Source organism: Tiliqua scincoides, chromosome 3, assembly GCF_035046505.1.
Source record: "Tiliqua scincoides isolate rTilSci1 chromosome 3, rTilSci1.hap2, whole genome shotgun sequence".
Lineage (NCBI taxonomy): Eukaryota > Metazoa > Chordata > Lepidosauria > Squamata > Scincidae > Tiliqua > Tiliqua scincoides.
In genome coordinates, this window is record NC_089823.1 from 58,639,710 (window position 1) to 58,655,830 (window position 16,121).

The window sequence follows — 16,121 nt, forward strand, 5'->3', positions numbered from 1 at the left end:
ACCATAGTCTTTCGAGACTGAAGGTTGCCAATACAAAATATGGAAGCCAAGAGATTAAGAACAATATCCTGCCCTTAAGAGATATCTGAAAGAAAGTCATGTTCTCCTCCTTTTACAACCAATTTTAGGACTCAAGTTCTGAGCCAATGCATTGTCAAATACCATTTCAGAAAAACTGTTATATACTCAACTATAGGATATAAAATGCTTAACCTTTTAATTGCCTGGTTTGCCATGATAGAGAAGACAAACAAGTTTATTCTGATAAGTTTACCCTGAAAGTATTGCCTGATTCGTTATTCTTGATCAGCTTTGCATACTTAAAATTTCTTTGCAAGGTTTTTGTTGCCTGGCCTATTGTCAAGAAAGCTGTCAGATATTTTATATACATATATAATCAAGCTTTGATTTAACAACCAATTTGCACGTACCCACCTGCTATCTTGAGAGATAGTATGATGTACTCGTTAGAACAGTGTTTCTCAAACTGTGGGTTGGGATCCACTAGGTGGGTCCCCATTCATAAATGACCTGGAGACAGGGTTGAGCAGTGAAGTGGCTAAGTTTGCAGATGACACCAAACTTTTCTGAGTGGTGAAGACCAGAAGTGATTGTGAGGAGCTCCAGAAGGATCTCTCCAAACTGGCAGAATGGGCAGCAAAATGGCAGATGCATTTCAATGTAAGTAAGTGTAAAGTCATGCACATTGGGGCAAAAAATCAAAACTTCACATATAGGCTAATGGGTTCTGAGCTGTCTGTGATAGATCAGGGGAAAGATCTTGGGGTAGTGGTGGACAAGTCAATGAAAGTGTCGACCCAATGTGTGGCGGCAGTGAAGATGGTCAATTCTATGCTTGGGATCATTAGAAAAGGTATCGAGAACAAAACAGCTAATATTATAATGCCATTGTACAAATCGATGGTAAGGCCACACCTGGAGTATTGTGTCCAGTTCTGGTCGACACATCTCAAAAAGGATATAGTGGAAATAGAAAAGGTGCAAAAGAGAGCGACTAAGATGATTACTGGGCTGGGGCACCTTCTCTATGAGGAAAGGTTACAGCGTTTGGGCCTCTTCAGCCTCGAAAAGAGATGCCTGAGGGGGGACATGATTGAAACTTACAAAATTATGCATGGGAAGGATAAAGTGGATAGAGAGATGCTCTTTACACTCTCACATAACACCAGAACCAGGGGACATCGACTATAATTGAGTGTTGGGAGAGTTAGGACAGACAAAAGAAAATATTTCTTTACTCAGCGTGTGGTTGGTCTGTGGAACTCCTTGCCACAGGATGTGGTGATGGCATCTGGCCTGAGACGCCTTTAAAAGGGGATTGGACAAGTTACTGGAGGAAAAATCCATTATGGGTTACAAGCCATGATGTGCACGTGCAACCTCCTGATTTTAGAAATGGGCTATGTCACATGCAAGGGAAGGCACCAGGATGCAGGTCTCTTGTTATCAGGTGTGCTACCTGGGGCATTTGGTGGGCCGCTGTGAGATACAGGAAGCTGGACTAGATGGGCCTATGGCCTGATCCAGTGGGGCTGTTTTTATGTTCTTATGTTCAATATTTTATTTTTAATATGTTAGACTTGATGCTACCATGGTATGTGACTGCATTTGAGAAAATGCAACAAGCTACTATGTATATTCTTTTAACAATGACAGTCAATGGGACTCCTGGGTAAAATGTGGGTAGGATTGAAGCTTAGGATTGTTAAAAATGTTCCTGCTTGATGATGCCACTTCTGGTGGGTCCTTACAATTTGCCATTCTAAGAAGTGGGTCCCGGTGCTAAACATGTGAGAACCACTGAGTTAGACTTGAACTGAGAAGGTTTCAAATCCCCACTCAGCTATGAAATTTACTGGGTGACCTTGAGCCAGTCACTGTCAGGCTAACGTACATTTCAAGGTTGTTGAGAGGATTAAAAAAAAAAGGAAGGAGAAGAGCACCACCCCGAGCAGCTTGGAGAATGGGTGGTATATAAATGTACCAAAATAAAATATTTTCCTGATACTTTCCAAAGAGACATGATCTTCCCTGCAATTCATACAATCTTATCAATTTTCCATTGCCGATACAGCTCCAAGGTAGCTTGAGGAGACATCCATGACTGCCCCACCATCATCACAGGATGGCGTTCACACCCTGTTGGCACAGCTGCATCAGTACTGGAAAGTTGTATAGGATTGGACCCACAAATATACAACAGCAAGCAACAAAATGCATATGGTAGAATCAATATGGTTTAGTCTAAATGATATTTTTCCTGCAGTACCTGACAAACATGTTACTTCTTGACTCTGGGCACACAACTGGAAAATGGTGAACAACAAGTCTTCTGATGATGGCATCAACAAGCATCCTTTAACTGAGCTGAAAAAGTTAGAAGCTATGTCACAGATGAAAGACACAGAGGGTTCAGTGTTTCCAGCTTCAGAAAGATCCTTCGCTCTAGACAGAGCAGCTTGAAGTTTATCAATAATCCTTTTCACATAAACTTCACCAATCAAGGATTCTGTTGATTAAAGAAGGCACACTGTAAGTTACTCTGCAACTGCTGACCTGACTATCCTGGACCAAGTGCATTCTGCAGTCCTAGAGTCTCCAACCCAAGACAACTGGGCCCGCTGCCCATTTATCGATGCCAGCGTCTCATGCTTCCCGTAGTAGGCCAACCCTCCAGGTCTCTCCCTGAAGGACTGGAGCACAGGAAGCTGTCTTACCCCAAGTGAGCCTACTGGGCTGTCTAGCTCAGCCCTATCCACAATGACTGACAGTGGCTTGCCAATTCTCTGACATTTTCCTACCTTACCTAAAAGTAGCAGGGATTGAATGACACTTTCTGTGTACAAAGCATGCACTTACCACACCTTGCTCCCTCCCTCTTTTTTTGTTAAAACTGTCATTTTCTGAATCCTTGCGAAATCCAAAGTCACTTACCATTTTTAATCAGCTGAGACAACACCAAACTTAATAGAGTCCATCTTTCTGAATGAAAGGATTCCGAGGTAGCGACTGTGGTTTTCAAACTTATACTACACAGATCATCAGCCAGAGCAACAAGCTTCTCCCCCAACACATCTCCTTTCAGCCAAGCATAACTTAAGGAATGTTTCTCTGAGCTTGAACATGCCTGCATCATAAAAATATATCCACAGAGTTTTAAGGTGGTTGCTTACTTGGAAAATAAGTCATCTTTGAATATAATCCATACAGAAAACAAAACAGTGCATGAAGTATGCCTTGGTTAAGCACGCCAATACCAAGAAGTTGGTGGGTTCCTTGTGCATTCTGTAGTGATAGTGACAGGGTCTTGGGTAAAAAGCTTGGGGAAAGAGAGATGGGAAGAAGACTCCATTCCTACCCCTCACCAAAAACAAAGCACTTCCTAGGGCAGATGGAATTCACGTCTGTGCCACATGAAGCCATCTCATTGGAAGAGGGTGTATCACAGCTGCTGCTGTTACCCAGCAGCAACCCCTTACACCTGGAATGCCTCCTAACCTTGAGGGAAAGCTTTTCAAGGGGCATGGGAGATTGCCATCAAAAGAGGAAACCCCCTATGTGCAAATGGAAACAACTTCTCTGGATCTAGATTAATATTTGAAAAGTAAGAACAAACAAGGATATACCTTCTGAATTATCTGAAGGAGTATATTCCACTTCAAATCCATCTAAAACAGAAAAAGAAAGAATAATTTTAATATTGCGAAATAAGGAAAGACCTGCACAATTCCCTAAGTGGCTTAATACTTATTTTAATACATGCTACAGTCCTCTCTCTCTTTTTCCCTCCCATTCACACACTCATAAATGGATCTGCTTCAGGAGAAGCCCCTCATCCCTATAGGCAGCACAACTGGCTGCACTGCCTCCTTGTGTGTAAATCTATTCTCAAGACTGCCAATCTGTTGAAAGTTTTCTTGCAAGTAGATCTGCTTTTAAGGAATTCAGCCTTTTTTTCCATAAGCAGTCAAAGTACGTAACCAATTAAAAGTCAATTAACATATTGCTCTTCAGTACCATATTAAGTTTCCAGAAAATTACATCTCAACATTAGGGAAAAAAAAGTTTTCAAAAATGGCATCACCATGGGGAAAAAGAAAAGAGGACAATGAAGCCAGTGACCAATGATGTCACAGGCAATACCCAAGACAACCTCCGACACTCACAAATCCAAATTCTAGCTGATAGAGCAAACAACAATAAAAGCGATAGCTGCAGAGGGAGACAATCAGCAGTCAATTGCTGCTAATCAGGAAAACTCATTTCAATTCCTCAAAACAACTTGGTAGCGTCTCAGCATGATGAACATGAGAAAAGACAAGTCCAGCTGAAAATAACTAAACTGTTTTACTGAAGCCTTTCTAATGTAAGTTATGCTACCAAGCTGGGTTACTTTGCCTGAAAATGTTATCATTGTGTTTTATAAAACAGCAGGGACAAAAGTGGTCAACTGTGCCACCACTCCACCACTGCCAGAGACAGTGCATAGTTTCCTTGCTTTAGCACTAGGAACTGGCATGCTCCTCCTAGTATGCTCTGCATGCAAGTTGGGGAATTTACTGGGGTATTAACATTAATACTAGATTAACATAACATTACTACTAGATTTTAAAAAAGTTCAAAAGGTTTGTTCATACAGTTGCATCAATGCAACTACTTTTCTCCATTTCTAATCTTAACCATCTGAGGGTCTAATTCTATTCAACTTTCCAGCACCGATGCTGCCGTAATGTAATCCCAAGGTAAGGGAACAAATGTTCCCTTACCTTGAGGAGGCCTCTGTGACTGTCCCTCCACCACAGGATGCAGTGCCCTATTGGTATGGCTGCATTGGCACTGGAAAATTAGATAGGATTGGGCCCAGTCATCTAAAAGAAAGTTGGAAGCTGCAAACCATCACCAAGGACAATAAACCAATTTAAACTTAATCCTGCGGTCCACAAAACTGAACACCACAAAACAGGTTTTATAGTTTATTTCATCTGTAAGTAAACGGTACCTTTGTAAGGTCATTGAGAATATTTTCTCTCTCTGTGCTGCAGCAGTGGAGGACACTGTACAAAATATCAACCAAGAAGTCTGTCTCTTTCCGCCAGTCTTCTTTCAGCCATTCTATTAGGTTTTCATACAGAAACTGGATAGATGGATTTTCATACTGAGGCTTCATTGCTTCCTTAATACTACTTCTGTCTTTCAAAAGCACCTGGAAAACTCTATTCGAAGCAAAATTGCAGAGCAGAGCCGAAAGGAACTTTAAGTGCCGATCAGATCTTTGCTCATTGATATACACAATACTCAGTTCGGCAAGTTTACAAACTAAATCTTCTAATCGCTCATTCCTCAGAGGGGAAAGATGCTGTTCATGAAGAAGAGTGCCTGGTTCATTACTACTTCTCACATCCTTCTCGTGCTCCGTGTTGCTTTCACCTTCATTTTCTTCTGAAAATCTGACCTTTACAGCTTTCTTTTGGTTTGGTTTCATCTGATATGCTGGGTTCTGAAGGATTTGTAGCAGACAGGACACAGCAGCCAAAGATTTCTCATCTGCATCTACTGTATTGACATGTGCCACACAAATATTGGAAAGGCCATCCCAAAAGTTCAGTAACATTCTCTGACAAGCGAGAGCTGATCCATCATCACTTGACGTCTCTCTTCGTATTTTCCAAAAGTTTAAAATGTCTGCTATCTCATAAAACAAAGGTCCATTTTGTAACCTGGGTTCTTTAATCACTGCATCGATGAGAGGAATCAACTGTGAAAGGGAAAACACAAAGGGCTGAGCTGAAATCTTGCATTAACAATTTTAGCTTTCCAAAAAAGTGCCCTGCTCATTTCAGTGATCTGTTTTGTTTTAGTTTGTAGGAGCAGAGAAACAGGAGACAAGTAATTGTCCACAGTGCAGGAAAAAAAGGTGTTGAGGAGATAGGGAGTCAACTCTGTTGCAAAAGTAACTAAGGGACCAAACCTATCCAACTTTCTAGCACCGATGCAGTCACAGTGCAGCCCCAAGGTAAGGGAACAAAGGTTCCCTTACCTCGAGAAAGCCTCCATGACTGTGCTGCTACTGCAGGATGCAGCGCATACCCCATTAGCACAACTCCATTAGTGCTGGAAAGCTGAATAGAATTCGGCACTAAGTCAGTATTCCCTGCCTTGCTACTGTGTTGCCTGCAAGAGCAGACAACAAAAATACTATAATGCAGTGCCACAAGAAGGTAAACAGTAGCCTGGTAATAACTGGAATGGTTTTTCTTACCCCCAGCATAACTCTGACATGCATACAGAACAAGGACAATGTGCTTGGCTTAATGTGCCCTTGCTCTGATGTCACCACAACCCAAATTTTTTTGGGTACAAGGTGCCATGATATCATCACATTCATGATACAACCCTTGATGGGCTAGGTTCACATAGTGAAAGAGAAAGAAGCCCTGAGAAGACTGGAAGATAAAAATGGTACCAAATCACCAGTGGATCTGGGCTGCAAACAGACACAAAGAACTAAGAATATTCTGAAGGGTGGAAAGTGAGGAGCAGAAGATATTTCAACCCCTCAAAAGCATGTCTTTCACTTTCAAAATCTTCAAGGGTTAACAGTAAGTGCAGACCTCATTTGTCTATCTAGCACAGGGATGTCAAACTCGTATCATACAGAGGGCCGAAGTTAGCATTCATGGTGCCTGCTGAGGGTCCTAAGTAACATCATTAAGTAGAAAGTGATATCATTAACTCGAAGTGATGTCATTAAGCAGTTGATGCCCAGAAATAAGTACTTTGTTCTCACACAGAAACTCATTAGCTGCAAATGACAGAAAAAAAAAATGGGAAAATCTTGTCCATATTTTCAAGATATGAGAGAACCTAATTATTTTGCTGGAAGAGCCCAGTTATAATGGGGCCAGATAAATTGCTTCTGGGGACCACATTAGGCCTGCAGGCCTAATGTCTGACACTCCTGATCTAGCATATCTTTGAGTTTAACCCTAGAACATTTTGCAAACACATTCATAAACTTGTTGTAGAACAGAACCTTTCCAGTTTCATCTCCCTGCCTTTGGAACAAAGGTTAGCCACTTTGTTACACACCTTGAGGCAGACCTTAACTGCCTGCTACTTAAGTTTACCAAAGCTCAATGATATTTTGAAATCCTCATTATAAATACCTGCTCATATATAAGCATTTCTTGAATTTTTATTTGTTCTTCATTTATATTCTGTTGCATCGTAAATCGTAAGCATTCCATACATGCGGAGATGATTGCAGAACATTCTGAACGGCTAGCCAGAGCTCTTTCAGTCAGCAACCTATATGAACACAAAAATTAAAAGAACAACCTTTCATTAGTGGCTTTGCATTAAAGTACAAATTGATTAAATAATGTCATAATTAGTCTTACAAAGTGTTGTAAGTGGTATTGATTAGAAAACTAGTATCAAATAATGCAGTTAAACATGAACTGCAAAATAACACAAAATTAAGAACCTAAGAAGAGCTCTGCTGGGTCCAGCCAAAGGTCCATCTATTTCAGAGTCCTACTTGCCACAGTGACCAAGCAGATGCCTCTGGGAAGCAGTGGTAGTTAGGGTAAACAGGCAGAGTGCAGAGCCTAGCAAACAATACTCACTTCCAGTCAGTCTTATTCCAAAACTGGATTCCAGTGCTAAGAAAGATTGCTGTCACCACCCAAAACCATGGAACACCAGACAGAAAGGGGCTACTTTGGAGAAATTTCCCTCCCAGAAGAATGGAGAGCCCCCAAATTCTTAGAGGCATGTCTTAAAAGCAAGACAGTAGTGAAAACTGATAGTCTGGGAGGATGAGGCAACCATCTCCTTCCCAAAGGAACTGGGGCGATGCAAGTTACAACAGTAAAAGAATAAAACTTCCACCTTGTAAAAAGGCAAAAATAGAGCACTTAAAAAACAAAAAAAAGTTGAAGGAAGGTTTAAGTGGATGGGCTGGGCAAAGGATTATCATGCTGGCATCCTTCAGTCTCGGAAGACTATGGTGTCACGCTCTGAATGGTGGTTCTGGAACAGAGTGTCCTTAACACAGAGATTAATAGGTCAGCTGAAAATAAAACAAACACGAACATGGCTAACTGGATACTTTCCCTACATTAGACATTCCTGCTAATCAAGAATCTTGATGCTAACACTCAAGTATAGCTAGGTAGGCAGGTGACCTCCATAACTACCATCCAATATGCAGATCAGGGGTGCCCAAACCCTGGCCCTGGGGCCACTTGCGGCCCTCGAGAGCTCTCAATGCAGCCCTCAGGGAGCCCCCAGTCTCCAATGAGCCTGGCCCTCCGGAGATTTGTTGGAGCCCACACTGGCCTGACACAGCGTGAGGGCGACTGTTTGACCTCTTGCATGAGCTGTGGGATGAGGGCTCCCTCCACTGCTTGCTGTTTCACTCTGTGATGCAGTAGCAGTAGCAAAGGAAAGGCCAGCCTTGCTTTGTGCACGGCCTTTTATCGGCACTGAGCTATTGCAAGACCTTCATCCATTCATATAAGTTCATCTTTAATATATTCATTTATGTAAACTTATGTAAATTTATTCAAATTTTAAATGTAAATTAATTCCTTTTTCCCCTGGCCCCCGACACAGTGTCAGAGAGACAATGTGGCCCTCCTGCCAAAAACTTTGGACACCCCTGTGCAAGATAAAAGGCCTGGCCAAATCCACAGAAAGGCAAACCAACAGTCTTATTTTCAATCTCTTTTCCTAAAGATCCCTACAATGGAATTAGACTCAAGAACAAACAAAATAAGACACTATGAGTTTTTTTTCTTTTTTAATCATCAAATTACTACTACTGGGTTAGCTCTATAGTAAGTGGCATGCATGCCGTGGGTTGGCCACCTGTGCTCTATACATTGCTCACGCAATGACACAAGCAAAACGTATTTTACTTGAGCATGAGAGGATCTCTGGAACTATCCCACATCGTGCATAAAGATCTGCAAGCCTCAGGAGGGAATGTGGTGGCAGGGAAGATCTCTTGCACCATGGAGTGAGCATAAATTTGGATCCAACCTATAGGTGAGGGACAGTATCCAGAATACAGTTTGCCTTCTGCAACTTTTACAGTGTTTAAATTAATATATATTCTTCTTTGTTTCCCAACACATACATATAAAGTAATTCTGGTGGTTCATACCCTTGGATTATAGAGGTGAAAAATGTTCTAAAATAATCCAGTTGGGGTTCTGTAATGCCATGCGGTACTTTGCTAATGAATGGCAAGAGATTAGGATATACAACAGAAGCAAGACCTCGTCCACCTTCACGAAGCACAGCCCACAACTTTGGCAGAACCCCCTTCTTGGCATTCACATGGCTCCAGCAATCCTACGGAACAGCACAAAGTGAGGAAGTAAATTAAAGAATGCTTGAATTGCTTGGAAAAAGTTTTTTAGTACAACATTTCATCTAAAACCACGCAAATCAAATGGAATGACTGCAAAACAAGGTTGTCATCCTACCATTTAGAACATGGGTGTCAAACATAAGGCCTGTGGCCACATGCAACCTCTGGAAGCTCTTTTTCCAGCCCTTGGGCTCCCCCAGCACCACCATCAGCTGCTAAACTGTGCTGAGACGTCACTGCTGAAAATGCAGCCCGCATGATTAATTGGTTTCTTCCATATCTTAAAATATGGTCAAGATTTGCATATTTTCTCTTGCCATTTGCTAGAGTTGCTAAATGAGAAAAAAGTTTTTATTTCTGGTAATGACCTGATTAATGACATCACTTCCTGCTTAACACCCTCACTTCTGGCCCCAAGGTAAGGGAACAAAGGCAGGCATTGTGATTGCTATTCAGCCCACTGTATGAAAAGTCTGACACTCCTGATTTTTAACAAGATCAAACATTCTCCAGTTTAGTTTATGTTTAGTAATTTGTTACAAGTTGTAAGAGACATCAAAACTGATGTTGGTATAGCACAATGGCTAAGAAACTGTGAACCAGAAATTCCCTGGTTCAAATATTGCCTCTGGCCTTAGACCGTAATCGCTCCTTCTCAGCCTCAGGTTATTGTTATTGATAATATTTATATACTGCTTTTCAACAAGACTACTTCACAAAGCAGTTTACATAGTAAGATAAATAAATCAAATGGGACAGGTAAGTTCTGGGGCACATTCTGTTTCTTAGTGTTGTTTAGCAAGCGGGCTCCTGCCTACTAGAAATATCAGGCTTGCCTCTCAGAAGTACTGTCTGAAAGTTGAGCAAATTCCCCCACAAAAAACATTCAGTTGAAAGGAGGCTTTATGTTACCTCGACAGTTGCAAGGACATGAAGCGTAGCCTCCCAAAGAGCACGGCATACAATGGCATCACTGTCATCAATGCTGAGAAGAACTGCAGGGCAAACCTTTGATGCTTCCATTTTCACTGACTCAGGAATGTGCTCGCAAAAAGCAGAAATCAGCTCAAAAAAGGCTGAACGAACCTGCAGGAGAACAGAAACGAGAAAAATGAAATCTTTCAAAGAAATGATGCATAACCCTCACAATGGACTCCCACAACCCAATTGATATCCAATTGATACAAAGAGGAAAAAATAATTTTGTGATAAAATAACATAGGAACAGCCCCACTGGATCAGGCCATAGGCCCATCTAGTCCAGCTTCCTGTATCTTACAGCGGCCCACCAAATGCCCCAGGAAGCACACCAGATAACAAGAGACCTGCATCCTGGTGCCCTCCCTTGCATCTGGCATTCTGACATAGCCCATTTCTAAAATCAGGAGGTTGCACGTGCACATCATGGCTTGTAACCCATAATGGATTTTTCCTCCAGAAACTTGTCCAATCCCTTTTTAAAGGCATCCAGGCCAGATGCCGTCACCACATCCTGCGGCAAGGAGTTCCACAGAATGACCACACGCTGAGTAAAGAAATATTTTCTTTTGTCTGTCCTAACCCTCCCAACACTCAATTTTAGTGGATGTCCCCTGGTTCTGGTGTTATGTGAGAGTGTAAAGAGCATCTCTCTATCCACTTTATCCTTCCCATGCATAATTTTGTGAGTCTCAATCATGTCCCCCCTGAGGCATCTCTTTTCTAGGCTGAAGAGGCCCAAACGCTGTAACCTTTCCTCATAGAGAAGGTGCCCCAGCCCAGTAATCATCTTAGTCACTCACTTTTGCACCTTTTCCATTCCCACTATGTCTTTTTTGAGATGTGGCGACCAGAACTGGACACAATACTCCAGGTGTGGCCTTATCATAGATTTGTACAACGGCATTATAATGTTAGCTGTTTTGTACTCAATACCTTTTCTAATGATCCCAAGCATAGAATTGGCTTTCTTCACTGCCGCCGCACATTGGGTGGGTCGACACTTTCATCGACTTGTCCACCACCACCCCAAGATCTCTCCCCTGATCTGTCACAGACAGCTCAGAACCCATCAGCCTATATGTGAAGTTTTGATTTTTTGCCCCAATGTGCCCCAATGCCCCAATAAACACAAGCTCAGCACAGCCAATCATAGCTTACACTTTTCTTAAGGTGTTAAAGTGTCTTTTTAAAGCTGATTCTAAAATTAAACTGAAGAGCAAAAAGGTGATTATACCTGAGGTGTCTTGTGCCTGCCATACTTCCAGAACTTGCTTTGAGATAGGAGAGGCTCGAGCTTCTTTGCCAATAAACTATTCTCACTAGTGGGCAACATACAAAGTAGCTTCTTTAAAGCTAGCAAAGAGCAGGTTAGAAGTCGAAAGAATTTGGCTTCCCTTTCTTCCTCTGGCACAGTTCTGAAAGAAAGAAATGAATCCAAAATATCTCTTTCACAGTAGTCACTGAGAAAGCCTATTCATAGAGGTGCTCAAAGTATACACACAGAGTTCTAGACCGGGAGCAATGTTTTCACATACTAGCCTTTTCAAAAAATCTCCTTGGTTTACATACCTATGGAAATTAAAAGCAAAACTATTCACTTCTTTTCCAAAAAGAAACATTTCAAATGTAAACTGTTATACAGACATTATACATACTGTGGGTCACTTAGTGTATCGGGTGTTTCCTTCAAAAGATGATCTTGTAGCACCTAGATTAAAAAAAAGCATTAAATGCCCTTCAGTGGGGGAAAAAAAAAACATAAGCATATGTGGCGGTGTTTTTTTTAAGTTACACTTAAATTTTATTATCTTCCAATTGCATATCATTTGAAATTAATCTGGAACAAACAAGTGCATCTGCATTTTTCTCCTAATTAAAAAGTTCACATTAGAGATAAGTCCAATAGCAGCTGTATTTTTTTACTTTGGTAAAACAACACCTTTTCTACTCATAGCACCAGCTAGTATAAAGGCTAATGACTGAAGTTGATGTATGAAACCACTATTAGAAGGGTCTGTAATATATCCCCCATTACTGATTTAATATTAACTAAATAACCGTATTTACATAACAAACTTTTATATACTAAACTTAATTATACCTTTAGATCAGGGGTGCCCAAACCCCGGCCCTGGGCCACATGTGGCCCTTGAGGCCTTTCAATGCGACCCTCAGGGAGTCCCCAATCTCCAATGAGCCTCTGGTCCTCTGGAGATGTGTTGGAGCACACAATGGCCCAACGCAACTGCTCTCAGAGTGAAGGTGACTGTTTGACCTCTCGTGTGAGCTGTGGGATAAGGGCTTCCTCCACTTCTTGATGTTTCACGTCTGTGATGCAGTAATGGCAGCAAAGGAAAGGTCAGTCTTGCTTTGTGCAAGGCCTTGAGCTATTGCAAGATCTTCATTCATTCATATAAGTTCATCTTTAATATATTCATTTATGTAAACTTATATAAATTTATTCATATTTTAAATGTAAATTAATTCTTTTTTTCCCCAGCCCTCGACAGTGTCAGAGAGATGATGTGGCCCTCCTGCCAAAAACTTTGGACACCCCTGCTTTAGATAATAAAATTATCTACTTCTGCATTTTTGCACAATTCATATCTTATAGTATCACCTGTACCAGAAATACTAAATACAGTAATAAATAGAATTCTAATGGCCCAATCCTATGCAGTGCGCACCGGCTCACCACTGGCACACACTGTTGCAAATGTGCCATAAGACATGTTTGCGGCCCTCAGCACTGCTGGAGCACTGGTGCTCCGCTGTTCAGCGGTTACGTGGACTGCAGGTGTGGGCGGGAAGGAGGCGTGCCAGGGGAGGGAGCAGGCCGGAAGGAGGCGGGACCAGTGGTGCAAGATTCTGAGCCAACCCCTGGGTCACCACAGAATCGAGTAGCCCCATTGTGGGGCTACTCGCTTTACCCTGGGGAATGGAACAAAAGTTCCCTTCTCCTGAGGAGCCACCGGCGCTGCCCATGCAGGATGCAGCGGCAGCCATTTTCAGTTCGGCTGCAGACCCACACACTAGGCAGCTCAGGATTGGGCTGTAAATCAGACATCTTTGTGCTTTCTAAAAAGACAAAACTCTACAGACTTAAGGCTAAAAATAGTTACACAAACTGGAAAACTCACAGTTAGGATTTCATCCTTACAAAACACTAAGGCTTCAGGTTGTTTGCTTGGTGGAAAAGCATTTTCAAATGCCACTTTTGCCGCTGATGCTGCAGGAGAGTAAACATCACACTGAGCAATCAGCCAATGTCCCATAAGACTTTTTAGGTGAGGAGCTAAATGTTTTCTAACTTTCAGAATAAGCTGCTCAAAAGCTTGCTGTGTTGCTTCTCGAACCCGGCGATCATGATCCTGTAATAAACATTGGAAGCATATATGTGTGTACAATTTAAATACCCAAAATATACAAATAAATACACAGAAGAATACACATACATAGCTTAAAGCACTCTGTTTATGCCCTGTTGTTTCTTGAACAAAAATAAAAGCTACCTGCACCCACTTATATCAATTAAAAATTAACGATCACTGACAAACTGGTGCAAGCTTTCCCACACTGCTTTGTAAAAATGACATACCAAGTTTTGAAACATTCTTCAAAATAATCAATGCTCCAAAGAGGACTAAAAAGATGCACTCATTTCCTTGACAGTTACGACATTATATTCAAAGTCATAATCTGGGCCATTTTTACAGGATTCTGCAATACTTCCAATGTTTCAGTACTTACAGTGCAAATTTTACAATAAATTCTAGGCCAGTACGGCAGAACTCCTTTAACTATCTCCGTTTCTCTCTCCTTGCACATTGTCCCAAATTCTTGCATAGCCTAAAATTAAAACAGTGGAAGAATTAACAAGATTTCAATAGCTGATCATTTATTAACCACATGTTTTCTGATATGGTAATTATTTTTGAACTGTCTTGGCTGGACAGAGGAGCACTGTGCAAATAAACAAGTAAAAATCTGTCAAAGTTTCCAGCCCTTACTCATTCAGCAATTATAGTTCCTTGTGAATCACTTGGTAACCCAGAGACAAAGGCCACAATCCAATGAAATAAGGCATTACTTAGGGTGCAATTCTGCATACATTTACCTGGGAGTCAATCCCATCAAACACATAATTATAAGTAAAAAGGCACACAGAGGATCAGTTGCACATCCGTTGAAACCAATAAATTTTACAAAAGGACCTTATACATGTGACACAGAAATCAAACTGCACTCCTATACACACTTACCTGAGAAGCCCCACCAAACAAGTAAACAACCTCCTTAGTAAACATATACCTGTATAGGATAATGTTGGATAGTCAGGAGTTTGATGGGACTTGCTCCCAAATACCTACCCAATTCTGAAGTCAGTTATAATGTTCAGCACCAGTTCCAGGAATCACAAACATTCCATAAAGCACATTCACAGCGCAAAGCAAGGAGTGAGTGTTGGCACTGAGCCAGAACCAATCAGTGCTGAACCTCAGAGCCACGAAGTGGATGCTGCACCACCACCGGAGATAAGCAAGATCACTGGGTGGCGGCATGGCTTTTGGGGACAGGGGAGGGCAAAACTGGACAGGGGGAGGGGAGGATTTGGGAGGTGGAGATGGCCTGGACACCGCAGGTTTCAGGATTGGGCCCTAAGTGAGCACAGGCTGGCAGACTCCAGCATTTCACAATGCAATTAAGTTCCAGTCATTTCAAATGGATTTACTATACGCATGCCTGATTTTCTCTGGACTATACCCAAAGATTCTTAACATCACTCTTCAGTAAACTCTGTTTACCAGATTACTCTCATATTATCAGATAAGCTTTTGTTGTCCTATGCACATGACCAGTTGGGCATATTTTGGGATGATATTTGCTTTAGTGAATACACTGAAACAATATTAAGTCTGTTTCAAGTATCAAGCTCATTACGTCCTGAAGCTCAAATTACATTTCAGGTTCCTAAAACAATCAGTCAGGGTTTTGATAATATGAATATGCTACGGCTTTTACAAAACTAGCAGCCACACACTCAAAAAACCAGCTGATGGAAACTTCAAAATTAATATTTCATTTTTCTCGTACAGTTTATTCCTATGTGATAATATACAATACTTTATTGCAGTATTATACAGGAGAGGAAACTGAACGCTTTCCACATGCGCTGCCTCCGACGCATCCTCGGCATCACCTGGCAGGACAAAGTTCCAAACAACACAGTCCTGGAACGAGCTGGAATCTCTAGCATGTATGCACTGCTGAAACAGAGACGCCTGCATTGGCTTGGTCATGTCGTGAGAATGGATGATGGCCGGATCCCAAAGGATCTCCTCTATGGAGAACTCATGCAAGGAAAGCACCCTACAGGTAGACCACAGCTGCGATACAAGGACATCTGCAAAAGGGATCTGAAGGCCTTAGGAATGGACCTCAACAGGTGGGAAACCCTGGCCTCTGAGCTGCCCGCTAGGAGGCAGGCTGTGCAGCATGGCCTTTCCCAGTTTGAAGAGACACTAGGCCAACAGACTGAGGCAAAGAGGCAAAAAAGGAAGGCCCATAGCCAGGGAGACACACCAGGGACAGACTGCACTTGCTCCCAGTGTGGAAGGGATTGTCACTCCCGAATCGGCCTTTTCAGCCACACTAGACGCTGTGCCAGAACCACCATTCAGAGCGTGGTACCATAGTCTTTCGAGACTGAAGGTTGCAAACTAACTATATACAATAC

The 16,121-nt window shown here is 41.9% G+C and overlaps 1 protein-coding gene across 1 annotated transcript in view; it reads right to left on the reverse strand.

Moving 5' to 3' along the window:
- The window catches only part of LTN1 (listerin E3 ubiquitin protein ligase 1), a 37,819-nt gene that overhangs the window by 18,483 nt on the left and 3,215 nt on the right, over positions 1 to 16,121 (reverse strand). The window contains exons 3-13 of the mRNA XM_066620215.1: positions 14,135 to 14,233; positions 13,525 to 13,755; positions 12,040 to 12,092; positions 11,619 to 11,799; positions 10,316 to 10,489; positions 9,194 to 9,384; positions 7,188 to 7,329; positions 5,021 to 5,776; positions 3,648 to 3,689; positions 2,956 to 3,148; positions 2,291 to 2,530 (exon numbers count right to left, since the gene is read on the reverse strand). Coding sequence (XP_066476312.1) covers positions 2,291 to 2,530; positions 2,956 to 3,148; positions 3,648 to 3,689; positions 5,021 to 5,776; positions 7,188 to 7,329; positions 9,194 to 9,384; positions 10,316 to 10,489; positions 11,619 to 11,799; positions 12,040 to 12,092; positions 13,525 to 13,755; positions 14,135 to 14,233 — 2,302 coding nt within the window. The remainder of the gene's footprint in view (positions 1 to 2,290; positions 2,531 to 2,955; positions 3,149 to 3,647; positions 3,690 to 5,020; positions 5,777 to 7,187; positions 7,330 to 9,193; positions 9,385 to 10,315; positions 10,490 to 11,618; positions 11,800 to 12,039; positions 12,093 to 13,524; positions 13,756 to 14,134; positions 14,234 to 16,121) is intronic.